The sequence below is a fragment of the Nicotiana tomentosiformis genome, chromosome 5 (genome assembly GCF_000390325.3).
Source record: "Nicotiana tomentosiformis chromosome 5, ASM39032v3, whole genome shotgun sequence".
Lineage (NCBI taxonomy): Eukaryota > Viridiplantae > Streptophyta > Magnoliopsida > Solanales > Solanaceae > Nicotiana > Nicotiana tomentosiformis.
The window spans coordinates 10,879,916-10,907,669 of NC_090816.1; the positions used below are offsets into that span (position 1 = coordinate 10,879,916).

General features: G+C 40.1%; 1 protein-coding gene and 1 long non-coding RNA gene across 2 annotated transcripts; both read right to left on the reverse strand.

Moving 5' to 3' along the window:
• Positions 1-2,024: 2,024 nt before the first annotated feature.
• Positions 2,025-12,798, reverse strand: LOC138910776 (uncharacterized). Its single transcript, XR_011415912.1, has 3 exons — positions 9,888-12,798; positions 3,250-3,316; positions 2,025-2,324 (listed from the first exon to the last, which is right to left on the reverse strand). It is a non-coding gene; the product is annotated as an uncharacterized lncRNA (long non-coding RNA).
• A 314-nt stretch (positions 12,799-13,112) lies between these two features.
• Positions 13,113-27,397, reverse strand: LOC104114298 (uncharacterized). Its single transcript, XM_009624704.4, has 6 exons — positions 26,830-27,397; positions 24,328-24,456; positions 24,121-24,241; positions 23,946-24,027; positions 13,711-13,864; positions 13,113-13,608 (listed from the first exon to the last, which is right to left on the reverse strand). Exons 1-6 carry the CDS (start codon positions 27,121-27,123, stop codon positions 13,474-13,476), a joined length of 915 nt encoding a protein of 304 aa, XP_009622999.2. The 5' UTR covers positions 27,124-27,397; the 3' UTR covers positions 13,113-13,473.
• Between the last annotated feature and the right edge of the window lie 357 nt (positions 27,398-27,754).

Genomic DNA, 27,754 nt, shown 5'->3' on the forward strand with positions numbered 1-27,754 from the left:
TTCTTTCTAGGGAAAAATCACAATACACAACACGTTCCCCACACCGATAGAAAATATCCGGTTCAAACCATGGTATAAACCATCATGAACACTTTGAAATCCATTTGCACATAACCAAGCTATCAGAACTTAATTCCTCTAACTCGATTGAGCCACACATGTTGCCAAATCCGAGAGTATTGCCACAAAACACCCGTAAAGCCTCACCTCATCATAAGAACCAAAAGAACCGAGCATACCATTATCATATTGATCCATCATGTTACCCATTTGTCCTATTTTCTCCGAGTTTCTTCTGGATTATCCTAAGTTACCATTTCTCCTTATCAAAACACTACTACTTTACCCAAAGCTCGCTACAAGACATCCTAACATAAAACTACACCGCCTTAAGGCCCATAACCCATTGTATTCTTCTTAATCACCTTCATAGATACTCCAACCGTAACACTCATTCTGAAAATAACTTATGCAAATTAAAATTGTTCCTCTTCCCTTTCTTATACTGAAATGTAGAATCCATAGTCAAACAGAATTACTGCACGTCCTGATACCATCCAATGTAAGTGATCGATTCTAGTGATATACAATCAATTGCCACATATACATTTTGAATCCAATAGAACCCTCTCAAGAGTCATCCACTTTGCTCAAATATAATTTGCTCCGCCCAAACGTGCCGAAAGACATGTGCTCCTTTAGCACAATCAACACTCAAAGAAGTAACCTTGCCTTAACACGACCAATCAAATTCATACTTCGTGCGCACTACCTCTTTCACAAATAACAACTCACTCATTCCATATTTTTGTAAGTGCATTATATCCCGTATTCGGGAAATTTCCTTACTCGAGTCATCCTCGATCTCAGCCTCTGTAGTCATAACTGCTCCACAAGTATGTCTTCGACCAAAACTTAATTTAACCTATAACCATGAAATCGCATTGTTAATAGTAGGCTCCCCCACTTGGCTCAAAGCCATATATCAAGATATTCAATAATTCACAATACCCATAATCAATTACTGCCATAACACCGTAGTGAGATTTAACTACATTCTTCCCAAGCTCGTGCATCACAACCTATATGGTACCTCAAATCGTCTACTAAGCTTGCCTTCATTATCGTGACGGTCATGTCAACTTTCTTGACCAATTCAAATTCAAATACCAATACATCTACCCTACTGGTAGAAAAGAAGATTCTCCACATAACATTATAAAGATCGCACATTTGTAGTCTATTCCGCAGGTGATAACCCGCATGTTTAGCCTCAAACTGGCATATTTCTATACCCTTTTTACTGCCACAACTCCTACGTAATCGCTTAACATTCATGAGTTTGAACTCATCAACAAGACACGAAAATTCAATTTATTCCAAAATTACACCACATAAAAGATTCTTCAACACATTCATAACTCGAGACTCTATGTCAAATCGAGACAGAAATCAAATACCCAATAGTCCCTTTTTACATCCCTGCCATCTGAATACTTCCTGCGGTCACAATAAAATCATCATACGGTCACCCATCCATTTATCGAGCTACAAATTTCACTCATAGGGACACTACCACCAGACATATGAGTCCAATTGTACAAGTTCACACAATTGAAACTACCGGGCCTAAGTTGCGGTCTAATCTTGACCTCAAATCATCCATACTAGCCCATCACCAAAACACAGAATACACATTTCGAACCTCATTCGTGGAATAACAAGCCGGCGATGCACAACTGATACCGAGCGCCCGTGTGCGCATACGAATGTGTGGAAGGAATTCAAAGAGTTATATTTCAAGCTGAATCAATTTCGCACGATAGAATACAAGAAAGTGAAATTTTTCCTAAGGGTTCGGCAGCCTCCCGAAGATAAGTACATACGTGTCCGTACCGATCTGCAAGACTCTACTAAACCTGCTCATGACTCGTGAGACCTATGTCACCTAAAGCTCTGATACCAACTTGTCACGGCCCAAATTCTAACCTGTCGTGATGGCACCTATCTCGAAACTAGGCAAACCGAAAATCTCAGTAAACCACAATTTCTTTTAAGTTTGAAAATATAATATTTAAATAAAATCCACAAATCCTACAAATACCGATACAACCACTTTCAAAACCCGGTGTCACCGAGTACATGAGCATTTATATATTACAAGTCTGGAAAATACGGTCTATAATAAACTGAGACCAAATGCAATACATAAAAAAATAGGGAATGAGAGACAGGGTCTGCGAAACATGGCAGCTACCTCTGAATCTCCGAAAAATCGACTGTGTGAAAGGATCAACACCCACTGTATCCGGGATCACCTGGATCTGCACACGAAGTGCAGGGTGTAGTATGAGTACAACCAACTCAGTAAGTAACAATAATAACTAAGGAACTGAAGATAATGACGAGCTACACAGTTATAGTTCACTTTTAGTAATTCCCGCAAAGAATAGACATGCTTTCAAAACCGGCAGTTTAAGTCAAATTAATTTTATACAGTTCAAGTTCATGTAATCCGGATATAAAATCTTTCAGAGATTTCACAACAATGACATATAGCAATCAAGTGCAACAACAAATGCAAAGCAAGTACAGCCTCTCAGGCAACAGTCACTCAACTCATCACTCGGCTCTCAGCCCTCAGCACTCATACTCAATAGGTACCCGCGCTCACTGGGGGTGTACAGACTCCGGAGGAGCTCCTACACCCAAGCGCATAATATGCACGGACAACTCACGTGCTATAATATCCTGCACGGACAACTCACGTGCCATAATATCCTTACCTCACTGACAGGCCCTCAGCCTTACTCAGTTTTCAACCTCTCTAGTCTCTCGGGCTCTCAGAAATCACAAAGATCAACCCAAACAAAGATAACATAGTGTATCAACAAATATCCAGAAAAGACTGAGGTATAATACGCAAGCAAAATCATGATTTAGTACAAGACAACAATTAGCAAATAATTCAACAAGTACGTGACCTCGGTGGGTTCCAACAGTACTATCACATAGCCTAAGCATGATTTCTAACATGATTTATAGTCAAATTTCTTCAACACATAGAGAGCATATAGCTAACAATAAATTATTCAACTTTGCAGTTTCACGGGACGGACCAGGTCACAATCCCCTCGGTGCACGCTCACACGTTCGTCACCTAGCATGTGCGTCACTTCCAAAATAATCACATGACACAAACTTCCGTGGTTTCATACCCTCAGGACCAGATTTAAAATTGTTACTTACCTCAAAGCGTGAAATTCTTTACTCTGTTATGCCTTTGCTCGCAAATCGGCCTCCGAATGCCTCGAATCTAGTAACAAATAATTCGTTTCAGTCAATAAAATTTATAGGAATTAATTCCATAAAAAATACAAATTTTACATAAAAATCCGAATTTTAGCACAAAAATCGCTTGTGGGGCCCACGTCTCGGAACTCGACAAAAGTTACAAAATCCGGAAGCTCATTCAACCACTAGTCTAACCATACCAATTTTATCAAAATCCGACCCCAACTCAACCCTCAAATCTTCAATTTAAACTAAGAGGGTTTTCAAACTTTTCCAACTTAATTCACCAATTAAATGATAAAAACAACCATGGATTCGGGTAATTGAACCAATATTGAGTTAAGAACACTTACCTCGTTGTTTTCCTTGAGAAGCTCCCGAAAATCGCCTCTTCCCGAGCTCAAATCCGTCAAAAACTGAAAATGGGACTAAGTCCCATTTATAGAACTTAAAACTCTCTGCCCAGACATATGCTCTACGCGATCGCGAACATTCCCACACGATCGCGAAGAACAATTTTTCCATCGCCCAGATTTTACTCTACGCGATCGCGGACTTTCCCACGCGATCGCGAAGCACAACATCACAGACCTACGCGATCGTTGACTCGTCCACGCGATCGCGAAGCACAAAACGCGTGACTTCTATTTTCGCTCCACTTACTCTACGCGAATGCAACCTTCTTCACGCGTTCGCGAGTCACAAAATCCCAGAGCTACGCGATCGTGAAGCACACAATGCCACTGCCTCTCATTAACGTGGGGGCTTAGTTGGTCAGTGGGGGTTTTTGTTCTACGTGATCACAGATATCCCCACACAATCACGTAGAACAAAAATCCCCACTGACCAAATAAGCCTACGCGATCGCAGACGCATTCACGCGATCGCGTAGAAGGAAAACATCAGTAGATATTAGAAAATTCCAGCAGTTGTTCAAGTCCAAATTTTTGATCCGTTAACCATCCAAAACTCACCCGAGTCCCTCGAGACCTCAACCAAATATATCAACAAGTCCTAAAACATCATACGGACTTAGTCGAACCCTGAAATCACCTCAAACAACGCTAAAACCATGAATTACACCCCAATTCAAGCCTAATGAACTTTGAAATTTCTAATTTCTACAAACGACTCCGGAACCTATCAAATCACGTCCGATTTACCTCAAATTTTACGCACAAGTCATAAATGACATAACGGACCTCTTAAATTTTCATAATGAGATTTCGACCCCGATATCAAAAAGTCAATCCCCCCCCTCCCCGGTCAAACTTCCCAAAAATTCGACTTTCGCCATTTCAAGCCTAATTTTACTACGGACCTCCAAATAATTTTTCGGGCACGCTCCTAAGTCCAAAATCACCATACGGATCTATTGGAATCATCAAGATTCGAATCCGAGGTCGTTTACACATACTCGACATCCGATCGACTTTTCCAACTTAAGCTTTTAATTATGAGACTAAGTGTCTCATTTCACTCCGAAATCCTTCCGGACCCGAACCAACTAACCTGATAAGTCATAAATCAACTGTAAGGCATAAATTGAGCAGTAAATTGTGGAACGGGGCTATGATACTCAAAACAACCGGTCGGGTCGTTACTGACGGTTCCATGATGACATTCTATTATGATCAACCCTGATGGCGGTTGGTTTTCCTTATAAATACTTCGGCAAGCTTGATTTTTGAAAATCTCTTACTTCTTCTTTGCATTCATCTCCCTAACCTTTCCTCGTATTTCTTCATCTTTTTTCTGTATTTTCCTTTGTTAAAGATGTCTTCTTCAACACCAGACCCTTGTAAAGTGGTGATTGTTGATGAACTTACTCCTTCGACTGCACCTACTAGGAGTAGGAGAGGTGGCAGACTCTGTAGTCTAGGTTCATTATCTACTCGTAGTTCTACTTCCCAAAGTAGTACTATCAAGCCATCTTCTTCTAGGGAAAAAGCTCTATTGACCCATAGATCTTCTTCTAAGGGAAGGGATCAGAACGAACCCAAACGTTAGCCTACAGTTTCTGAAATTGTCCCTTAAGAGTTTTCTTTCGTATCAGACCGCGAAACTATGAAAAAGCGAGTTTCTTCTATAGCATCTCTTAACCCTGCTGAACATTACCCAAGTCTAATCACTCCAGGACTTCTTTCTTTAGTTCGACGTGAATGCCATTGGAAACCAGATTTTCTAGTTTTGATTCCTAGTGCCAATCAAATAATCACTTCTTACCATACTGGCTTTTCTATTGTTTACACTTATCCTTTCACTTTAGGGTTTAAACCTCCCATTGACCTAGTGATTATTGAGTTCTGTCTCTATTTCAGTGTTTGCCTCGGTCAAATCGGTCCCATCGTGCAGAGGGAAGTTGCTTGCCTTCGCTACTTGCTTCACCTTTATTCTCCAAAATTGTTTCGTAAAGGTGTCTTTTCTCTCGTGGCTAGAAGTAAAAGGGTTTTAGTCAGCCCCGAGGATGACCTTGGCCGTGACTGGTATGCCCGATTTTTCGTTGCCCCCGCTCGTGGATTAGTGAGTGATGAATACATTCCTTTTCTTGAAAATATGGAACTTGAACGTAAGTGTTTTTTTTTTCTTTTACTTTCTTTGATGCTTGAGTTTCTTTACATGAACGTATATTCATTTTTTCAGCAACCAGGGAAGTTTTTGAAGAAAATCCTGATTTTTGTGCTTGGGTAGAAAAAATAATGATTGTTGCTCCCATGGATAAAAGATCTCAAAAATTTCTTTCATAAAAATTCGGATGGAAAGTGAAGACTCACGATACCTTTTTATTCCCATGGTTTCCTTCCTCTTTGCTTGTTCCTTTCTTTTAATGTACATAACTTTTTTCCCTTTTTTATTAGGGTTTGCCATTCGCGGCATCAGCCCCGCATATGTTCCCTCAGTGAGGCTTTCTGTAAGCTCTGCACAAGAGCAGATTTTGAGCGTATCTTCCTCCAAGAGGAAAACTGTTGAAGCCCGTAGGTCTGAAGATGAAGAGGATACCGAAGAAAGTTCCTGGGTGAGGAAACCGCGTGTCAGAAGGCGCATGGTTTCGGATGATGAAACCCATGTCTCTCAACATCCCCCTTCAAGTTCAATTCCTTTTAGTCTCGTCGATAAGCTAGAGAATGTCCCTTTGTATATCTCTTATGATGATGTTGGTAACTTTGACAACCCTCCATCAAGTCCTGTTGAAAGGTTATTTGCTCATGGCTTTGAGGGTAAAGAAGAATTCGGGCATGTTTCTCAAGAGCTGCCACTTGCCTCTCTTCCAATGTCGTCAGTTACACCTATTGTTAATCCCCCGATTTCTTTGCCTATAGTTACCCCAGTGGTTACCCCCGCTGTTGCCCCTCGTCAAGAAGTTGAGCCTTCTAGCAGCAGGCGGGGTATGAAAAAAGTTTTGATTGAAGTACCCGATAGTGGAAATTTATTGAAAAAATCTAGTCAAGTTGTTGTGTCGCTAAAACCATTGCTAGGACCTGTGGAAAGAAAAAAAGCTAGAGGGTCACAGTTCTTTGACCTTGATGAATGACATCATTCACTCTTCCCTTAAGGTATATCTTTACTTATTTTCCTTTCCTTATCTTCTCATTCATAACTCCTCTTCTTTTGACTTTATGTAGATCAATTTGACAAGTACGGAGCTTATGAGAAGGATTTCTTGGACAGATTAGCAGGTGATTGAGTTGCGCATCGAGGCTGATAATTGGAAAGAACAATTTGAAGGCCTTCAACTGGAGAAAGACGTTTGCTGAGGAGAAAGGAGCTTTGGAACAACAACTGAGGATGATCGCCGATGAACAGGAGGTTTTAAAAGCTTCTTCAAATGAAGTTGAGAAAGACAAGGACAAATTGGAATCCTCCTTTGCTGAACAACATTCCAAGGCAACTGAAGAGATAAGGAGTTTGAAAGAGCTCCTTAATCAGAAAGAGATGTACGCGGGTGATCTGGTACAGATGCTTACCCAGGCTCAAGAAGACCTCTACGCCTCTACAGACAAGGTTCAGTTCCTTGAGAGTTCTCTTACTCCTTTGAAGTCGGCTTATGAAGCCTTAGAAGCAGAAAAAGAATATTTGAAAGCTGAGATTGAGCAGTGGGAGAAGGATTACGAAACCATTGAAGACAAGTCAACACTTGATGTTAGCTGGGCTTTTTTGAACACTCGCTTCGAGACTCTAACTCAAGCTATCCAGGAGGGTTTTGACCTTAATGCTGAGATTGCAAAGGTTAAAGAGACGATTGAACAGACTCAGCAGCGTCAAAGCTTCTCTACACCCGAGGACGAAGGTTCCAAGGGTGATGGTGATGGACTTACTCCTGGTGAAGCTGATGTTCAACCCTCATCTTCTCAAGTTAATCCTTCTTCTTCCATGGATAATGATCCTTAGTTCTTCCCCTCTTGACTTTTTTTGAAATAGTTTATTTTTGGTTTATGTTGGAATTCTCTTGTGTTTTGGATAATTTTTGGAAGATTTTTCGCCCTTGTTTTTTGGCTGATGATATAAATATCTTTTGGATTTTACTGCATATTATACTTTCTGCTCTTTGATTTATTTATTTTTTGAGATTATACTTGCATTTAAAATGCTTTAGTAAACCGTGACTCTAATATGCACGGGTTTTTATAAAAGATGGCCCTTTTATATTAACAACACTGATGAAGATGACGTCTCATTTTCATATTGGTGCAAAGATATGAAACATAAGTAGATATGAAGTAATTTGAGGTTATTTTATTTTTTGAACTTTCAAATAAATAAGTTTATACAACTTTTTCATAACTGCTATTTTTGTTGCAGGTTTATAAATTCGGGTATATCTTCCCGTGACTAAATTTATGGCCTTAAGCTAGAAGCTCGAGGGAATATCCTGCATCCTTTTTGCGAGTTTGAATTCCTTTGAAAAAAAGAATTTTCTTCAAGGGTTTCTTCAAGGTTTTGATTCTGGCTGAACTATGCTCTTGGTATATATCTTCTTTCCTTGTGTATCCTTCTATATGCATAGTCCCCCTAGTGTTAGAGCATTGAAGCATGAGATCTCGAACACTGGATCAACTCCTAACTTTTGGTCATTTCCCTAATACATACGGGACTCGGAGATAATCTTTTATATGATGACTGCATAACCTTTTTGCCATCAGAAATGTTGTAACTTAGACCGGAAATAATTTAGTATTTCGCGTGTCTTTCGGGTCTAATATCATCATTTGGTACGTGCCATCTTTTTGCCTATCATCTAAAATAGTTAGTAAAATTCAAATGAACAAAATAAAATCGAACTTGCTTGATACCTGACCGTAGGTATTAACCTCTTTTAGAAGTAATACTTCTTCAAATGGACCGCATTCCAATGTGATGGTAACACCTTGCCACCCATGGTTTCCAACTCGTATGCTCCTTTTTCCATCAATGCCTTTAACCCTATGCGGGCCTTCCCAATTTGGACTCAACTTTCCTGCGTTTGTCGTTTTTGTTGACCGGAACACCTTTTGGAGGACGAAGTCCCCAATCTTGAAGTACCTCAAGTTAGCCTTCATGTTATAGTATCGTTCAATCATTTGCTTTTGAGCTGCCATCCGAATTAATGTTGCTTCCCTCCTTTCTTCTGTCAAATCCAAATTTACTCGTAACTCTTCCTCATTTGTTGCTTCAGTAGTATGTGTGTACCTCGTGTTTGGTTCACCTATCTCCGCCAGAATTAAAGCTTTCGTTCCGTATACAAGTGAAAATGGGGTCTCGCCCGTACTAGTTTTCGTCGTTATTCGGTAAGCCTATAGCTCACCTGGTAGTACTTCTTGCCATTTACCTTTTGATTCTTCCAATCATTTTTTTAATTTGTTTATGATAACCTTATTTGTCGACTCAGCTTGCCCGTTAGCCACTGGGTGGTAAGGTGCAGAAGTGATTCATTTAATTTGCCAGCTTTAGAAGAAATCGGTGACTTTCGCACCTATGAATTGTGGGCCATTGTCACAGACGATCTCCTTTGGGACTCCAAATCGACGTATAATATTTCTCTAAATGAAATCCATAACTTCCTTTTATCGCACATGTTTAAAGGCACCTGCTTCTATCCATTTTGAGAAATAATCTGTTGGAACTAACAAGAATTGTACCTTCCCTTAGCTTGAGGCAAAGGCCCTACGATGTCCATCCCTCATTTCATGAAAGGCCATGGTGATATGACTGAATGCAATAGTTCCGTCGGTCGATGCATATTATTGGTATACCGTTGGCATTTATCGCACCTTGCTACGAAGTTTTCTGCTTCTTTCATTTTTGGTCAATAATATCCTGCCCTTATTAATGTCTTCACCAATGATCCTCCCCTCGCATGATTGCCACAATGGCCCCTATGTACTTCTCTCATTACATACTCCATCTCTCATTACATACTCCGTTTGTGATGGTCCAAAGCATCGTGCTAAAGGTCCACTAAATATTTTGCGATATAAATTTCCGTGAATTAAGCAATATTGTGCAGCTTTCAACCGTAACAATTGGGATTTCTTCTTATCCTCAGGAAAAATATCATAATATAAAAGGTTCAAAAATTCGTCTCTCCAATCCCAAGTTAAATTATTAAAATTTACCTCACTCTTGGTTTGGCCGAGTATTGAATGAAACAAATATATCACAACAGCATTTTCTGCATTTGTTGCATCAGCGATAGACGGGAGATTTGCCAACGTGTCTGCTTCTGCATTTTCCTCCTTAGGTTTTTGCACAGCTTTCCATGTCTGAAATTGTCTAAGCAATTCTCGTACCTTTTCGAGGTATTGCTGCATTAGTGTCTTTCTTGCCACGTAAGTCCCCTGCATTTTATTGACTACCAGTTGTGAGTCACTTTTGATAATAATTTGTTCAATACCAAGCTCTCATGCAAGTTCCAGGCCTGCAATCAAAGCTTCATACTCTGCCTCATTGTTAGTAATTGGGTAACATTTTACTGCATGTCTTATGACTTCTCCCGAGGGTGGAATTAAAATAATTCCCAAACCTGCTCCTTTAACATTTGAAGAACCGTTAGTAAATAGGGTATGAGTCCCCGGATTAGCTCCGGTATATATTTGTAGCTCTTTTTCTGCTTCAGGAACTAGGTTCGGGCTAAAATCTGCTAACACCTGCGATTTTATAGCGGTTCTAGGATGATATATAATATCATATTCACTGAGTTCTATTGCCCATTTAGCTAACCTACCTAATAGTTCATGTTTATGCAATATGTTCCTTAGTGGGAAAGCAGTTATAACAGACATAGGATGACGTTGAAAGTAAGGTCATAACTTTCTTGATGCCATAATTAAAACAAAGCAAGTTTTTCTAGGTGAGGATACCGTATCTCAGTGTCTACTAAAGACTTACTAACATAATAAATTGGAGATTGTTTATCTTTATCTTCACGTACCAATGCCGCGCTTACCGCTACTTCTGATACAGCAAGGTAAATCTGCAACCTCTCTCCGTCTTTTGGTTTTACTAACAAAGATGGATTTGATAGATACGTCTTTAAGTCCTTCAGAGCTTGTTGACACTCGTCAGTCCACTCAAACTAATTTTGCTTTTTCAGTACTGAGAAGAATTTAAAGCATTTTTCTAATGACTTTGATATAAACCTTCCTAGAGCTGTTATTCTGCATGTTAATCTTTGCACTTCTTTATTGCTCGTGAGTATATCTGGTATTTCCTCAATAGCTTTGATCTGTGCGGCATTTACTTCAATACCCCTGTTAGAAATAAGAAAACCTAAAAACTTACATGAAGCCACGCCAAAAGCGCACTTTTCCGGATTTAACTTCATGTTGTACTTGCGGAGAATTTCAAAGGTCTTAGACAAATGCTGTAAATGATCCCCTGCATGTGTTGACTTGACCAACATATCATCTACGTAGACTTCCATAGTTTTTCCCATGTGCTCCTGAAACATTTTGGTCACCAATCTTTAATATGTGGCTCCAACATTTTTCAAACTGAATGGCATGACTTTGTAGCAATAAGTCCCCCTGTCTACGATAAACGAAATTTTCTCCCCATCCAGAGGGTCCATTTTTATCTGGTTATAACCAGAATATGCATCTAAAAAATTTAAAAGCTCATAACCTGCGGTAGAATCAATTAATTGATCTATGTGTGGCAAAGGGAATGAATCTTTAGGGCGAGATTTATTTAAATCAGTATAATCAACACAGACTCGCCATTTTCCATTCTTTTTTGGAACCACGACAGTATTAGCTAACCAGTCAGGGTACTTTACCACTCGTATTGAACCAATTTTCAAACATTTTGTACCTCATCCTGGATTACTTGATTTTTTAAGGCCCCTTGCTTCCTTTTCTTCTGCTTGACAGGTGGGTGTAATGGATCCCCATTTACTTATGAGTCACCACCAAACCTGTCATATTTGAATGCGACCAAGCAAAGCAATATGCTTTTCAATTAACTTACCTTTCATCTCTTGGCTCAAATTTGCTCCGATGTAAACTTTTCTGTATGGCCAATGGACAAATAATATTATAGATTCGAGCTCCTCCGTGATTGTTTTAATGTTCTCATCTTCCTCTGGATCTGTGTGTTTTCAGTTGAGGTATGAACAAAAGTGTCCTCAACTGAATTCTTTAATTGCTATTTCGTATCTGCATCGTTGGCTGTTGTGTTGGAAATCGCCACCAAATTAATATTTCGTGAAGCTTGCTGATCTCCGCGTATGTCGGATTTTTCACTGTGAAGGGAATTTGATAATTTGATGCAACATGGACGGGACAACATCCATATTATGAATCTATGGCCTTCCCAAGATTATATTGTAGGCCATGTCCTCGTCTATTACCTAGAACTTTGTATCTTTGATGACTCTTTCTGCAAACATGGCCAATACAATTTCTCCTTTAGTTACAACGCTTAAATTATAAGTTGTTTCTTCTTCTTTCATTTTCCAAGACGCCACAATTGACAATAGGATAAGATCAACACACACTTAATTCAGTGTAAACGCTGACGATATATATTAAGTGTGAATTCAAAGAGGAAGTACTTAAGATATTGTGAATCCAAGAAGAAATACATACCAATAGATACGTAACATGCAATCTCCAACCAGTGGCGGAGCCACATTCAACTTCGCCAGAAAATTACACCATATTGCTAGATAATATTTTTTGTTTTATGTATATTTACTATATGTTGACTCCCTTTAACTTTTCGGCATATCAAATTTTTTTATATTTTTACACCTCTTGGTGAAAATTCTGGCTCCGCCAAGGTCTCCAATGAGTCTTTCTTATGCAGTCTTGAATTATTGTTGGTTGATTCCACACTTTTTTGTGGTCATTGTTACCTTCTAAACTCACGAGTGTGGACTAACAGATATTCATCCTCGATCTTATGGAAGATTGCTATTATTAAAAGACCACTTAGCTTAACTGATAGAAAATAAGTTATAAGCATCAAATACATAAAAGAATGCATGTTGATTGTGTTTTTTCATAAATAAGCATTAGGTGTTTATTTGGTTTGTACCTCAAGCTTCAAGAACACATGGCTTGCCTTCAACCAGCTTCATTATATAGAAGCCCAAAGCTTCAAACATATCCATAGCCTTGTCCATCCTTTCGTTTAATCCTTTGGATTTCTTAAGATAAATCTTGATTAAAGTTAAAGAAAGAATCAACGCGCTTTTAGTTGTGTTAGGGCCCCGAGGGATCGCCAGATAAAATACTGTAGACCAGTGGATTACAGGAGTTAAATAATCATAACAATGATTCATTGATTTGTGATGCAAGGCAACAAAAAGAATAATGCTATAGATGAAATGAGACTGGTTAAACAAATTAACACTTCTAATTACTGAAAAGAGTATCTAGGCATCAAATATATACATAAATTTTGGTGAAGGTATAATTATAGGTGATCAAATATCTTCCGACATCGGATGCTATGAACAAAGTTACACGAGAATTTAAAAGATTTCCACAGTAATACTTATGTGTGCAATGAAGAGTGGAGAACATCAAGTGAGCCATGAGGAAGTTGGGACTTCGTAGATGGTTACTGCTCTGCACAAATAAGCTATACAAAAATTCGTTCTTCTGGTGAAGAAGTACTAACCTTGTACAACATATAAGAGTATAGGTGTCTCCCTGAATAGCAACAATTTCACTTGCCAAGATCATCATATATTTGTCAATCCATAAATCGATAAGCGGGAATTCCATGGTTTTGAAACCATTCAGGCATTTGAAACCTTTCGTGGAGCACAGGCCTTACATCCTTCTGCTCAGAGAGATGCTTGAGAAGTGGAAGGATTACTTCCAAAAGCTAATGTAGAAAATGAAAGCCAAGTCAAAACTCGTTGCATCAAAGAAACGAAAATTTGAGGAATTACCCTCTTTTATGTATAAAAATTTCCATCTCTTATACCTGCTCGTCATGGGGTTGTCCAGGAGAAAATGGAATGCACGGAATCCCATTTAAAGGCTGTAACAAGAAACTGAATGGGTTGTTATCAACAATGACAATCCGGCATAGATCCTTTGATATGGATGACAGGTCCTTCACATGTTCCCGGAATTCCCTGTGATGTGAATATGGTGTCAAAGTTACCGTAATTATATTAAATAGAAACAACTGTGGTTTAAACTATTTTTTAAAACAGGTACCAGTGGCTTTAAACTATTTAAGCTGTTATAGGTGGCATCAATTGAAAGCGGCATTTACAAGGATGAACATTGTTTACCCTAAAAAACGGATAACAATTAAATTTGTAAGTGGTTTTAAGGATACGCGGGTTAATTCAATACAAATGATAAATAGCGCTAGATTAAACACATAAAGGACATAATAAATTGTTAAACCAATCAAATAGAGTGATCTCAGACTCAGTAATAGCTTAATGAAACGCCTGCCTTCGATCCCGGGCTCACGTTAACGATGAACTGATCAACAAAAATAAGAACTTTGAATAACAAAGAAAATAAGTGTATATTGCCTTGATTTATGTGTTACAGTGTGTCTAATGAATAATCAGACCTTCTTTATATAGTAGGGGAGTTTTACCCTAAGTACAATTACATAAAAGGTAAAAAATCTTTTGTTTAACTAATCACCGATTTTCTGCCGATACATGCCGAGATTCACGCTGTGACATCCGGCTGGTCACGGATATCACGGCCTTTTGTTGGTCGTGCTTGATTATCTGGTAATGCTCTCCGGAGCCTTTGGGATTCGAACCGAACCTAGGGGTCATGGCTCCGATACTCCCGAGGACAGGCGTTTTGCCTGGACCCGGGCTCGAGGGGCTCCTTGCCTCGATTACGGTCCCTTACCGTCACGTCTCTTGCTCCGTTTACTTCATCGGAAACCGAGGCGTCCCATGGGCTCGGTTTTACCTGTATATAGATAGTCCCCTCGTTTCTCGGAGAGTAAGTTTAGGGAAACGACGAGAAACGACATATGCACTTCGATTCCTTCTTCAATACGCCGTGACAGAAACGACAAAGAATCTGAAATGTGCTGTCAGTCGCGTCATTATGACTTCAAACGCGAGTCAGCCATCGGCAGGCCATCCCTGGATGTGAAACGGCGCAATGCCTCTATAAATACTCCCCTCCTTCGTTCAATTTTTAACTTTTGACCAAGCTTCTACCTTCGAATCTTCAGGATATCACTGCCATTCTTCATAATCTCGATAATTCGATATGGATCTTCCCAATTATGTCCCAGCTTCCCTTCGTTCGGGTTCCAGGTGTCCAGTGTCACCTTTCTTAACACCAAGTCCCCGATATTGAAGTGTCATAGGTTGGCTCTCCGGTTGTAATACCTTTCGATCCATTTATTTTTGGGCGGCCAACCGAACGAGGGCGGCCTCGCGTCTCTCATCCAATAGTTCCAGGCTCGTGCTCATGACCTCACCATTTGATTCTTCGGTCATATATCGGAATCTGAAACTCGGTTCTCCTACCTCGACCGGTATTAGCGCTTCGACACCGTAGACCAACGAAAACGGGATGGCCCCGGTACTAGACTTTGAGGTCGTACGGTATGCCCACAGGACTTCGGGCAAAATTTTCTTTCATTTTCCTTTAGCATCAATCAATCTCTTCTTAAGGTTTTGGAGTATAGTCTTGTTCGTAAACTCCGCCTGCCCGTTCCCACTAGGGTGATAGGGTTTTGACAGGATCCTTTTGATCTTATGGTCCTCAAAAAATTTGCTTATCTTATTGCCGATGAACTGCTTCCCGTTGTCACATACGATCCCGGCCGGCATTCCGAACCGACATATTATGTGGTCCCAAATAAAATCAATGACTTCTTTTTCTCTGACTTTCTCAAATGCGTGAGCTTCAACCCATTTTGAAAAATAGTCAGTCATAAATAATATAAATTAAGTCTTACCGGGTGCCCATGGCAAGAGACCGACAATGTCCATTCCCCACTTCATGAATGGCCAAGGTGACAAAACCGAATGCAGTAGCTCCCCGGGCTGATGGATCATCGGTGCGTGCCTCTGACAGCCGTCGCATTTCCGTACGAACTCCTTCGCATCTTTTTCCATGTCGATCCAGTAATAGCCGGCTTTGATTATCTTACGAATCGTTTATTCGGCCCCCGAATGATTCCCGCAAGTGCCTTCGTGAACTTCCCTCAAAACGTATTCGGTGTCTCCCGTCCCCAGACATATGGCGAGTGGGCCATCGAACATTCTTCTGAACAGGGTGTTGTACTCAGACAGGCTGAACCTGGCTGCCTTCGAGCGTAGAGCTCTCGATTTTTTAGGATCCGAGGGCAGCTTCCCGATATTCAGGTAATCTATATACTTGTTTCTCCAGTCCCAGGTCAAGCTTGTCGAGTTTATCTCGGCGTGGCCTTCTTCCACTACCGATTTCATGAGTTGTACGACCGTTCTCGAGCTGAATTCATCGTCATCAACCGTCGACCCCAAGTTGGCTAGAGGATCGGCTTCGCTGTTTTGATCCCGGGGTACATGTTGCTACGTTACCTGTGCGTTCGAAGCACCATCCGTAAAAAGGGTCCAAATCCCCGAGGAGGTCCTCGAGGTTAACAACAATTCCTTTTCGACATCGGGTATTAAGGTCGGCGTGAAATCGGCCACGAAGTCTGCCAAAATTTGAGATTTGATTACGGTTCGGGGTCGATATTCAATATCGTACCTACTAATTTCCACGGCCCATTTGGCCAATCGTCCCGAGAGCTCGGGTTTGTGCATTATGTTCCTCAATGGGTAAGTGGTCACGACACATATGGGATGGCATTGAAAATATGGCCTTAACTTCCTGGAGGCGCATAGCAAAGCGAGCGCCAATTTCTCCAGGTGAGGATACCTCGTTTCGGCCTCGCCTAGAGTCCTGCTAACGTAATATATAGGGAATTGCGTACCTTCTTCTTCCTAGACTAAGACTTCACTTAACGCTATCTCATATACCGCTAAGTACAGGTACAGCTGCTCGTCTGCCTTCGGTGTATGAAGTAAAGGCGGACTTGAAAGGTATCGTTTAAGTTCTTCCAAAGCCTGTTGGCACTCCGGGGTTCACGAGAAGTTATTCTTCCTCTTCAATAACGAGAAGAACTAATTGCTCTTATCGGAAGACCTTGAAATGAATCGACCCAAGGCGGCTATGCGCCCGATTAGTCTTTGAACGGCCTTGACATTGTCCGCCACGGTGATGTCTTCTATGGCCTTGATCTTGTCGGGATTGATCTCGATTCCCCGGTTGGACACCATGAATCCAGGAACTTCCCGGATCCGACTCCGAAAGCACATTTCTCCGGGTTCAGCTTCATATTGTATTTCTTCAGTATGTTGAAGGTTTCCTGTAAATGTTTCAAATGGTCCTCTGCTCGCAAGGACTTAACTAACATGTCTCCAATGTAAACCTCCATTGATTTTCCTATTTGTTCTTCGAACATCCGATTTACTAGGCGTTGGTAAGTGGCACCAGTGTTTTTTAGTCTGAATGGCATTACATTATAACAATAGGTGCCGTATTTAGTGATGAAGGAAGTCTTTTCCAGGTCGTCCGGATCAATCCGAATCTGGTTGTACCAGGAATAGGCGTCGAGAAAGCTGAGTATCTCGTGGCCGGCCGTCGCGGCCGGCCGTCGCATCGATCATGCGATCGATGTTAGGCAAAGGAAAAGAGTCCTTAGGGCATGCCTTGTTCAAGTGTTTGTAGTCTACACACATTCTTAATTTATTTCACTTTTTAGGTACTACCACTATGTTTGCTAACCAGCCCGGGTATTTAACTTCCCGAATAGAACCTATTTTAAGGAGTCTGGATACCTCGTATTTGATGAATGCGTGCTTGACTTCGGACTGAGGCCTCCTCTTCTGTTTAACCGAGTGAAACTTCGGATCTAAGCTCAGTCATGTCAAGATGGGACCAAGCGAAAAAATCTATGTTAGCTATAAGAAATTCAATGAGTTTTTTCCTGAACTCCGGAGTAACCCTGTGCCCAGGTATACCTTCCGATCGGGCAGGTGCTCGATCAATATGACTTGCTCCAGCTCCTCAACCGTTGACTTAGTGGCATCGGAATCGTCAGGGGTTATGAAAGATCTGGGGACTCTTTAATCGTCATCCTCGCTCGTTCCCTGCTTTTTTGGTTCGATCGGGGCCGATGTCGGTGATTGCTATTTGGTTTCTTCCTTGGTGATCGAACTCGGGTTCTTCGATGTCGAGAGTGCGGATATCGGGACCACCTCATCGACCGCGAACATTTCTTTTACGACCGGTTGCTCTCCGTAAACTGTTTTGATTCCTCCCGGTGTAGGGAATTTCAACGCCTGATGTAGTGTCAAAGGTACTACCCTCATGTTGTGAATCTATGGCCTCCCGAATAAAGCGTTGTATCTCTTATCTCCTTCGATCACGTAGAACTTTGTTTCCTGAACGGTTCCGGCAAGGTTATCTCCCCTTTAGTGGTCTCACATGTCATGTTAAATACGTTTAAAACTCGGACTGCAGGCACAATTTGGTCTTGTAGACCTAGCTGTTCCACGACCCTCGATCTGATGATATTGGCAGAGCTACCTGAATCAATCAACGCACGCTTAACTCGAGATTTATTTATGAGTACATATATTACTAGCGCATCTTTGTGTGGTTGTACGATGCCTTCAGCGTCCTCATCATTGAAAGATACGGTCCCCTCTGGTACATAATCTCTAGTCCGGTTTAACATCGGCACCTGGGGTCGTCAACCCCACCAATAATCATGTTAATGACGTGCTGAGGTTCCGCTTGCTCGATCTGCTTGTTGGAGTCCCTAAACCTGAAGTGATTTTTGGCTCGATCACTCAGAAACTCTCGGAGGTGTCCGATGTTGAACCGAGCTACTTCCTCTCTCATTTGTCGACAGTCTTCGGTTATATGGCCGTGAGTGCCATAATATTTACACATTAGGTTGGGTACCTTAGTGCAGGATCGGATTGCAATGATCAAGGCCACTTAGTATCTTTGATGCGTCTGATGGTAGATACGATGGCGGCAGCGTCGACGTTGAAGTTGTACTCCGATAACCTTGGTGTTTCCTTAGACCTGATGGGTTTGTCAAAACCGCTTTTGCTCATGAGTCCCCGATTATTATGACTTCGGTCGCTTCTTCTTTCACCTTTCACAGTGTTACGCCAGGGCCCATTACCCCTTCGATCTTCATTGTATGGTTGATACCGGTCTCTATTCGATCTTGGTTCACGATCAATGTCTCTTTTGGATTTGTCGCTAGCTCTGACGGGATAAACGAACCCGGAAGGGGCCCCGAGTTGATCGTCTTCGACCCTGATTTCTGATTGGTATCGATTATGGACGTCGGCCCAAGTTACCGCCGGGTATTCTACCAGATTTGCTTCAACTATTGTGAAGCCAATGAGCTTCGGTGATTGAGTCCTTGGGTGAAGGCCCGAACATCCCAATAATCTGCGACCAGAGGCAGATCCATCTGTTTCATTTGAAACCTCGATACGAAATGGCCCCGACGTGCGCTTTTACAAAGGCATATGCGAGCATAGCAAACGAGTCAATAGAATTAGAGGGTAAGTTGTGATACCAAATCATAGCTCCTTTCGACAAGGTCTCTCCGAACCTTTTCAGCAGAACGGATTCGATTTCATCATCTTCCAAGTCGTTTCCCTTGATGGCGCACGTATAAGAGGTCACATGTTCGTTTGGGTCGGTTATCCCATTATACTTCGGAATTTCGGGCATACGGAACTTCTTTGGGATCGGCGGCGAAGCTGCGCTCGGAGGGAAAGGCTTTTGGACAAATTTCTTGGAATCCAGGCCTTTCAGTATTGGTGGCGCTCCCGGGATTTGATCGACCCTGGAGTTATAGGTCTCCATTTTTTTGTCATTGGGTTCGATTTTCTTTTCTCCTGATTTCACCCGCTTTATCAGTTCCTCAAGCATCTTTATTATCTTGGGGTCTCGGGTTCTGCTTCACCCGACCTTTCTGTGGCCAGTTCATTTCTACGGGCATTTTCCCGGGATGATTCGGGCTCAGCTCTGCTGGGGGCGCGGCTTTGGTTCTGCAACTAGGCTATCGCTGCCTGTTGAGCCTGTAACATTTTGAAGATCACGCAAGTTGATCCCATCACCTTCGCCGTCATGTGTACTCTGGGCTATTGACCGGGCTCCCCCGCGAGGGGTCAGTAGGCAAGTTTGCTTCGATAGCCACGTGTGAGTTAGCATCGATCGGATCAGCAACTGGGACTCTGTTGGGGTTAGTAGGGGGCACCTTGTGGCTGGGTACCTCGTTGTTGTTCTCGCCATGGTGGCCGGACTTAGCATCCACGTTCAAATAGGCAGATTGGGAGTTTGACATTTTTAGTTTTGACCTGAAATTAAAAGCTCAAAGAACAAGTGTAAAATAGACTGTGTTATGAAAATATGTATCAAATTGGCACTATTATGCTTAGCCCCACGGTGGGCGCCAAACCGTTTACCCTCAAAAACGAATAACAATTAAATTTGTAAGTGGTTTTAAGGATACGCGGGTTAATTTAATACAAATGATAAATAGCGTTAGATTAAACATATAAAGGACGTAATAAAGTATTAAACCAATCAAATGGAGTGATCTCGGACTCTAATAGCTTAATGAAAAGCTTGTCTTCGATCCCGGGCTCACGTTAATGATGAACTGATCAACAAAAGTAACAACTTTGAATAACAGAGAAAATAAGAGTATATTGCATTGATGTGCGTGTTAAAGTGTGTCTAATGAATAATCAGACCCCCTTTATATAGTAGGGGAGTTTTATCCCAAGTACAATTTCATAAAAGGTAAAAATCTTATGTTTAACTAATCACCGGTTTTCTGCCGATACGTGTCGAGATTCACGCCGTGACATTCGGCTGGTCACGGATATCACAGCCTTTTGTTGGTCGTGCTCGATTATCTGGTAATGCTCTCCGAGGCCTTTGGGATTCGAACCGAACCTGGGAGTCATGGCCCCGATACTCCCGAGGGCAGGCGTTTTGCCCGGACCCCGGCTCGAGGGGCTCCTTGCCTCGATTCCGGTCCCTTACCGTCACGTCTCTTGCTCCGTTTACTTCATCGGAAACTGAGGCGTCCCATGGGCCCGGTTTCACCCGTATACAAACATGCCAGAGCAAATTCAACATTTCCAAACTCAATTTTTATAGCTTTCAAAAACCCAAAAACTAGCTTTTAGAGATTTACATTTTTTGACAAATTTGAGAAGTATGGAAATCTTCAGAAAAAAGTACTCTATTTTTTTCCAAGATATAGCTCAAACAAACACATTGAAAACTCTAAAGTTGATGTTGTAAACTCAAGAACGTCAAAACTTCAAACAAACACCATAATCCATAGAAGCAAGTTAGTGGCATTGACAATAAAACATTTTCATAAATAGAGACATGAACTTGAAAGTCTAACTTAACAAATGTTTTCTTTCAAATGTGAGGCCCTACACAATTTATGATCTTACCGCTTCTAACATTCATAAGCTAGTCACCATGTATAACACGACAGAGAGTACCAAAGTTGGACTACCACGGGTTAACAAAGTTTTGACAAAGAGGTCCTCAGAATTTGGTAGCTCTACTCCGTTAACAACTATGTATGAATCCTTACTGCACCTAAGGATGCTAATAAAAAAGCAACCAGCCAACACAAGAGATGAGCTATATTTAGTATCAAGTGAATATGTGTCTACATTCATATACTTCTAGATTCACATAATATTTAAAAAGGAAAATCATATAGAATATTCTATAGCATACGTTAGGATATTTTGGATTTAATTATAAAATATTTACTTACCTTATCAACACGGGGATTGATCATTTAGCATATTATATAGCCTAAGACTCTCGTATAAGAAGCACCTTTTTTCATTTAATATTATTTTTGATAGCAAAGAAATCTCCGAGGATCGATTTCGAAACTCAGTGGATGATGGGCCGCTCCTCAACCCTTCTCTACTTAAATACCAGGCTTTTGTTAGTGGCAGACTTCGAACACATGACGTGCGCCTAACCCACACATCACGAGTTGCGCTCCTGCCACAAGACCAAAGTCCTGGGGTCCATATAAGAAGCATCTCTTATACATTGTTAACCAAGTCAAGTTTAGTTTCTTCTATATTTTTACATGGTATCAAAGCAGGCAAAGTCTTGGGTTCGAGTCTCGCCACCACTCATTATCAAAAAGAATTTACGTGCTCGGACCATAACAAAAGCAGGTCTATAAGTGGGGGAGCGTGTTGAATACATAATTAAGTATCTAAAAGTATGTTCTCTCTGGCAGTTTCAGCTTTCTGATGAGATGGTCACACACTTTAAACAAGTTACACGGATTAAGGAAACATTTAGAAACACGTCAGTCGTCAATCCGTCATACTTCAGAAAAAATAAGGATTAGATTTGCTTAAATATTATACATACTCCATAGATATAATATATGAAACTGGGGGTTGGAAAGGAAAAGATAATCTTCAATCAGTAACATATGCTTGAAGATCAGATTCATAGAGCTGAGGCACTAAAATAAAAAGACTAGGTACCTAAACTGACACACTAAGATCTCAATTCAGGATTAACATACAGAGCTTAGTTAGCATGACAGAATTTCAAAAAATGATTCTTCAAGAAGGCTGTGCTCGGTGTCACTTAAGAACTTCTGCTAGAAACAAACTCCCTACTCTATGTTCAGACCTGCAACGAACTGTAACTTCCATCATCTGGTCTGCTTCATCTCATGAAAGCATGATCGAAGAAATCTTAAAGCTATTGCGAGCTACTAGTAGTAGTTTGTGCTAATGTTTCGAAAAAAGAAGAATGATGAAGAGCTATCCTAGTACTTTGCACTGATTTTTCAGGACAAATGAATAAAGCAGCTAGGGGATGTCCTCATAATCAGTTAGAAAGTAAAAGTTGATCATTCTCAGTACCAAGTCATTCAGAATGAATCCTTCACCTGCTACGGATTGGAGTAGATGAAACAGATGCACAACAGATTCTCTATAGATATCAGCAAGTGCAAAAAAGATCTTCCAGCAATGCTTTTAAGCTAAGTCCATAAAGCCACTGCCTCTACTATTTTCATACCTTTTCTCCTCGGACCCCTCCTATTATCATGTCATTTACGTCATTGATTAATTTATCATTTCTTTCGATGGTACATTTGTTCTGCAATGTGATAAACAGGATACAAAAAGACAAGTCTATTTTGACAAAGATTATTCAAATTTTGTGAGATCATGCATAAAGTAATTACACCCTCCATTCCAATTTATGTGACACTTTTTTCTTTTTAGTTGGTCTAGAAAAGAATGATACCTTTCTATATTTAGTAATAATTTAACTTTAAAATGCCCATTTTAGTTAATGAGATGATCGATAGCCACACAGATATCTATAGCTCATTTTAGACCACAAGCTTCAAAAGTCTTCCTTCTTTCTTAAACTTGATGTCCAATCAAACACCATCACATAAATTGGGACTGAGGGAGCAGTTGTTTTTATGACTAACAAAAAGCAGGTTCAGCATAAGCTTTCAATCAATTCATCCCTTCAGCTTTAGCAATCTAAGGACAGTGAATGTCTTCAAATGGAGCTCATGGCATTTATCATTGATGAGGCAGCATGACTTCCACTTCTCCCTCCCTCCCCCAACAATCAGACTTTTTCCACTCTTAACACTATCTTTTTTGAGAAAGGTAACAATTCTTCAACTCTTACACTTGAAACCACCATATAAAGTTTGGCTAGTGATTAAAGATAGGATGTACAACATTTTCAAGACCAGTGCTCGGAACAAGTGCTCAACACCAATTAGCACCACTATATGCATATAAAATACAACTGTTGTCTCAAAGATTGATATGCCATAAGGTAGATCTATAGCTTTTACTAATCAAGATGAAAGGCAACACAAGATATATTGCTTATCCAATTTTCCTTCTAATAGCATCAGATTTCTATTCCTTTTATGCCATTTACTTTCAGATAGTGTTTCTTTACTCTTTGATATTTCTCTAAAAAAATTAGATTAGCGTCATATTCAACATGTCAAATGATGCCAGATAAGAATTTCAATCATGGTTATTCAACAGGGAAAGGAAAAGACAAAAAACAGTAAAAGACAAAGCCAGTATCTATACTTACGTGCTAATAGTTGAAGGCCGATAAAGCCTATGGCTAAACCAATTCTCAGGATCAATTTTGTCAACAAGGGGTCTTGCATATCCTGTATGCACATAACAAAAAATTCAACAATTTTGGATGAAGACGCCAATGGAAAAGGAAGATAACTAAATCAACCAGAAAGTAATGAGTTAACCTTCAAGTCCAGCAGTAAACAAGACCAGATTAGCAAATTCGCTAAGTTGTTTTAAAAACTCGTGTAGTCCAGGACGTTCAAAAACTGTGACATAGTTGATCTTAGGTTTGCCATCATATTCCTAAAACCTCCGAGAGGAATTAGAGCAGAATTCTTCAAGAAACTTGCCAGAATATTATATCAACTAGTAGGAACTAGAAAGTTTACCTTGTCCGAAGATACGCACTCGAGCTCAAACCACTTCAACCCAGCCTCTGCTGCCTGGGTACGCATGATTGTCGGCATACTTGATGTCTCATATGCACAAACTAAAGTATCATCCAAGTCAAGAACCACCTGCATCCAGCATCTAAGAACTTAAGAAAAACATAAACAGAAGGTAATCTTTTAAATAAAATATCTATTAAAAGATTGATCAACACCATTGACAGTCAGCAGTTAATCCTTGTAGCAGGAAGCACTGGTTATCCAGTTCTACAAACATTCTAGCTAAGGAGTGATAGGTAGTCGGAAGAGCACTACCTATTAGTTATTACCAATAAAGTGCTCATCACACATATATAACACCATTCAAACTTGCTAAATTAGCACTTTGCTGACTCAAGCATGTATCAAAGACTAACAAAAAGCTCATCAGACTCGTATGGTGTTTCGACTCGCTTGTCAAGCCATTTCCCCTAGGGATCTCATTTGCAAGCTAAGGGTGTGCTAACGGCATAACCTTGTCCACTACACCACCTTCCCAAGAAATAAAGAAAGAAGAGATGAGAAGAAACCCAAAAGAATATTGTGACACTACCAAAACTAGAAATCACCTTACTAACAAAATATGCATGCTGTAAATAACAACATTCCCTATCCTTTGACATACTTTCTGGCAAATTAATGCTTCTCAGGAACTATAACTGCCTCTTTCATCAATCTCAGCTTTTGCATCCTCGTTATAGTTGCCCTGCTTTAAAACTTCCTCCTTTTACCAAGTTGGTTTTCCTTAAATATCTTCACTATTCAGATTGGAAGCTAACTTCGCATGTTATATGCTTATACTAAATTTGCAAAGTTGACTTGTGATCTTCCTGTACCAATCTGCACATGCTTTTGCACACTACTAAACTAGCTTACATCAGCAACCAAGGGTGTGGCTTAGCGGTCATTGAAGTGGGTGAAACCAGGCAAGACCGGGGTTCAAATCCCCACAGAGACTAAAAAAACTAGGTGATTTCTTTCTAATCTTGCCTAAGTCTTGGTGATCAAAGTTGCCCGGTACTTGTACTGGTGGGATTAGCAGGCATCTGGTGAAATAATCGAGGCGTGTGCAAGCTGACGCAAACACCAAAAAGAAAAAGAAAAACTAAACCAGCTTACGCCACTGTTGGTTAGCTTGTATCTCCCACATTATGCCTCTTCAAAAAGCAAACATAAAATTAATAAATTAGATGCTATAGTTCCTTCATAATATAAAAGCTAACATGTTCTAATACATCATTTGTAGGATTAACCGGACAATACAGCACGAATGCAGTTTGCAAAGAAATATCAACCATTATCCATGAATTTCTGTTTGCCAATGAATCTATATGCACCTTGGCCAATCTAAAATAGGCCAGAAAAAGAAACTAAAATTACGAAAATAGTCTAGTTTTACAAGAACTCCTATTTCCTATTAAGCATCAATTTAACCACTTCCACAGCTGACTAGCAGTCTGCCACAAACATGACTATTTAATTACACAGGTTAATGCTCAAGTGCGAACCTACTAGATTCCTTATAAGTGTTCAACTGTTAACAACAATAACTCTGATCCACTCGTGAGTGACCAATACAAGCAAGAGTGATATCTGATCATTTCTCATTAACAATGAAAGAGCTTAATGCTTAGCCATCAAACTGTATACCAAAAAACTATTAGTCATGTTCATCTGAACGATAAGCAGTTCAACGATAACATAAAATATATAGGTCGTCTCGTTCGTCTACAAGTTAAACAGAATTCACAGTACATGAATTGTTATGTAGTGAATAATACTATGTGTGTTATGTGACGTTAGCAACATAAGGATTAGTATGCAGAGATTGCAATACCAAAGTCAAGAATTAGTTTTCTCCTGGTATTGCTGATACATGTATTACTATTTCACATTCTATCTCGTACAAACTAATAACTTATGGAAGTATTAGTTAAGCAGAGTTTTACATCAGACTATAATGTATAGACTTGTCAAAGGCAAATCCAAGATTTGAACTTTATGGGTTCGAGTTTGAAATACATCCATTTGATTTATTGCGTTCGAAATCTATTATTTCGTTTTATTTAGTGAATTACTCAACACATATACGGAGTTTGAGCCAAAGATACAGTGTTAGTCCATTTTGTTTAGTGGGTTTGAAATCTATTTTTCTACTTATCTAGTGAATCAACACAAATATACAGTTCGAGCCAAAGTTACTAGGTCCAAATGAACCCGTACACTATATCCACCGTGTATAAGCAATAACCAAAGGTTGTATTAATAATGCAGAGTTTGTTGCATCAATATTACAGAATTTTATGCTAGAAAAGAGTTTTATGCTGGAAATAATATTCGCCTTTAGTGATACCGATCCAAAGGAAAACACTACACTCAAATCCAATTTCTACCGCTAAACAATAACGTTAACAATATCAGTAAATATTAACGTCTCCTACAAAGCTCATTACGAGACATTACCGTGAGCCTCTGTGAACGTTCCTCTTGGAGACTAATCGGAACACTTTCGGTAGTGATTTGCAGAGTCGAGAGAGCGACGGATGACGGCGGCAGCGCCTCCTCCTCCTCCTCCTCCTCCAGCAGCTCAACGTCAGGCAGCGGCTTGAACTGCGGAGAGGAAGAGAGAAGAGAGCTATTGCCTTTGAGGATCTGAAGAAAGATCTGGAAGAAGAAAGCTAGCCAATTCAGTAGCGATTTCCAGAGCTGTATAGTTCTCGGCGTGTAGACTTGTGTAGCTTGAACCAGCTCCGGCATGGTGAATCAGTGTAAAATCCGGCGAAGGGTGCGCACCGTGTTATCGTTCACAACCGAGGGGAAGTCAAAAATGGCAGATTAATGGAGAATTCAAAAAGCTCTTTTGTTTGTTTCTACTGATTATAAGTATTTTAAAGACTTTTAACATGGCTGCCGAGTGTATTATTACGAGGATTAGGATTATTGTGAAACTCTGAAATAATTTATTGATTTAAAAAATGGATTTGGCGTCAAGTTGGAGGTGTGGTCAAGGTTGTGCCTCGACAATAGTCTCCACTTAGAAATTATATTTTGAAAGATACTATTTATCATCAAGATTGCGGTGGAATGGACGGATCCTCTATCCATAATCAAAGTTTAAATTGTGATAATTGCAAAAAAAAAAAAAAAAAAACATAGAAAATCTTCCCTTAAATGAGCATATAGATCAGTAATATGTAGTTAATTAATTTATAGGGTCAGGAGAGGATGATGTTTACAAAGCGCTTGTAGTAAAGAGACTGTTTTTGATGGGTTAAAGGAAAATATATTTCAAAGTAAATTTGAAAAAAGAAATGATAGTGAGGTAGCCATGAGAATAATTAAAATAGTAACAACATCAAAATAGAGTTATAAATAAAAAAGAGATTAT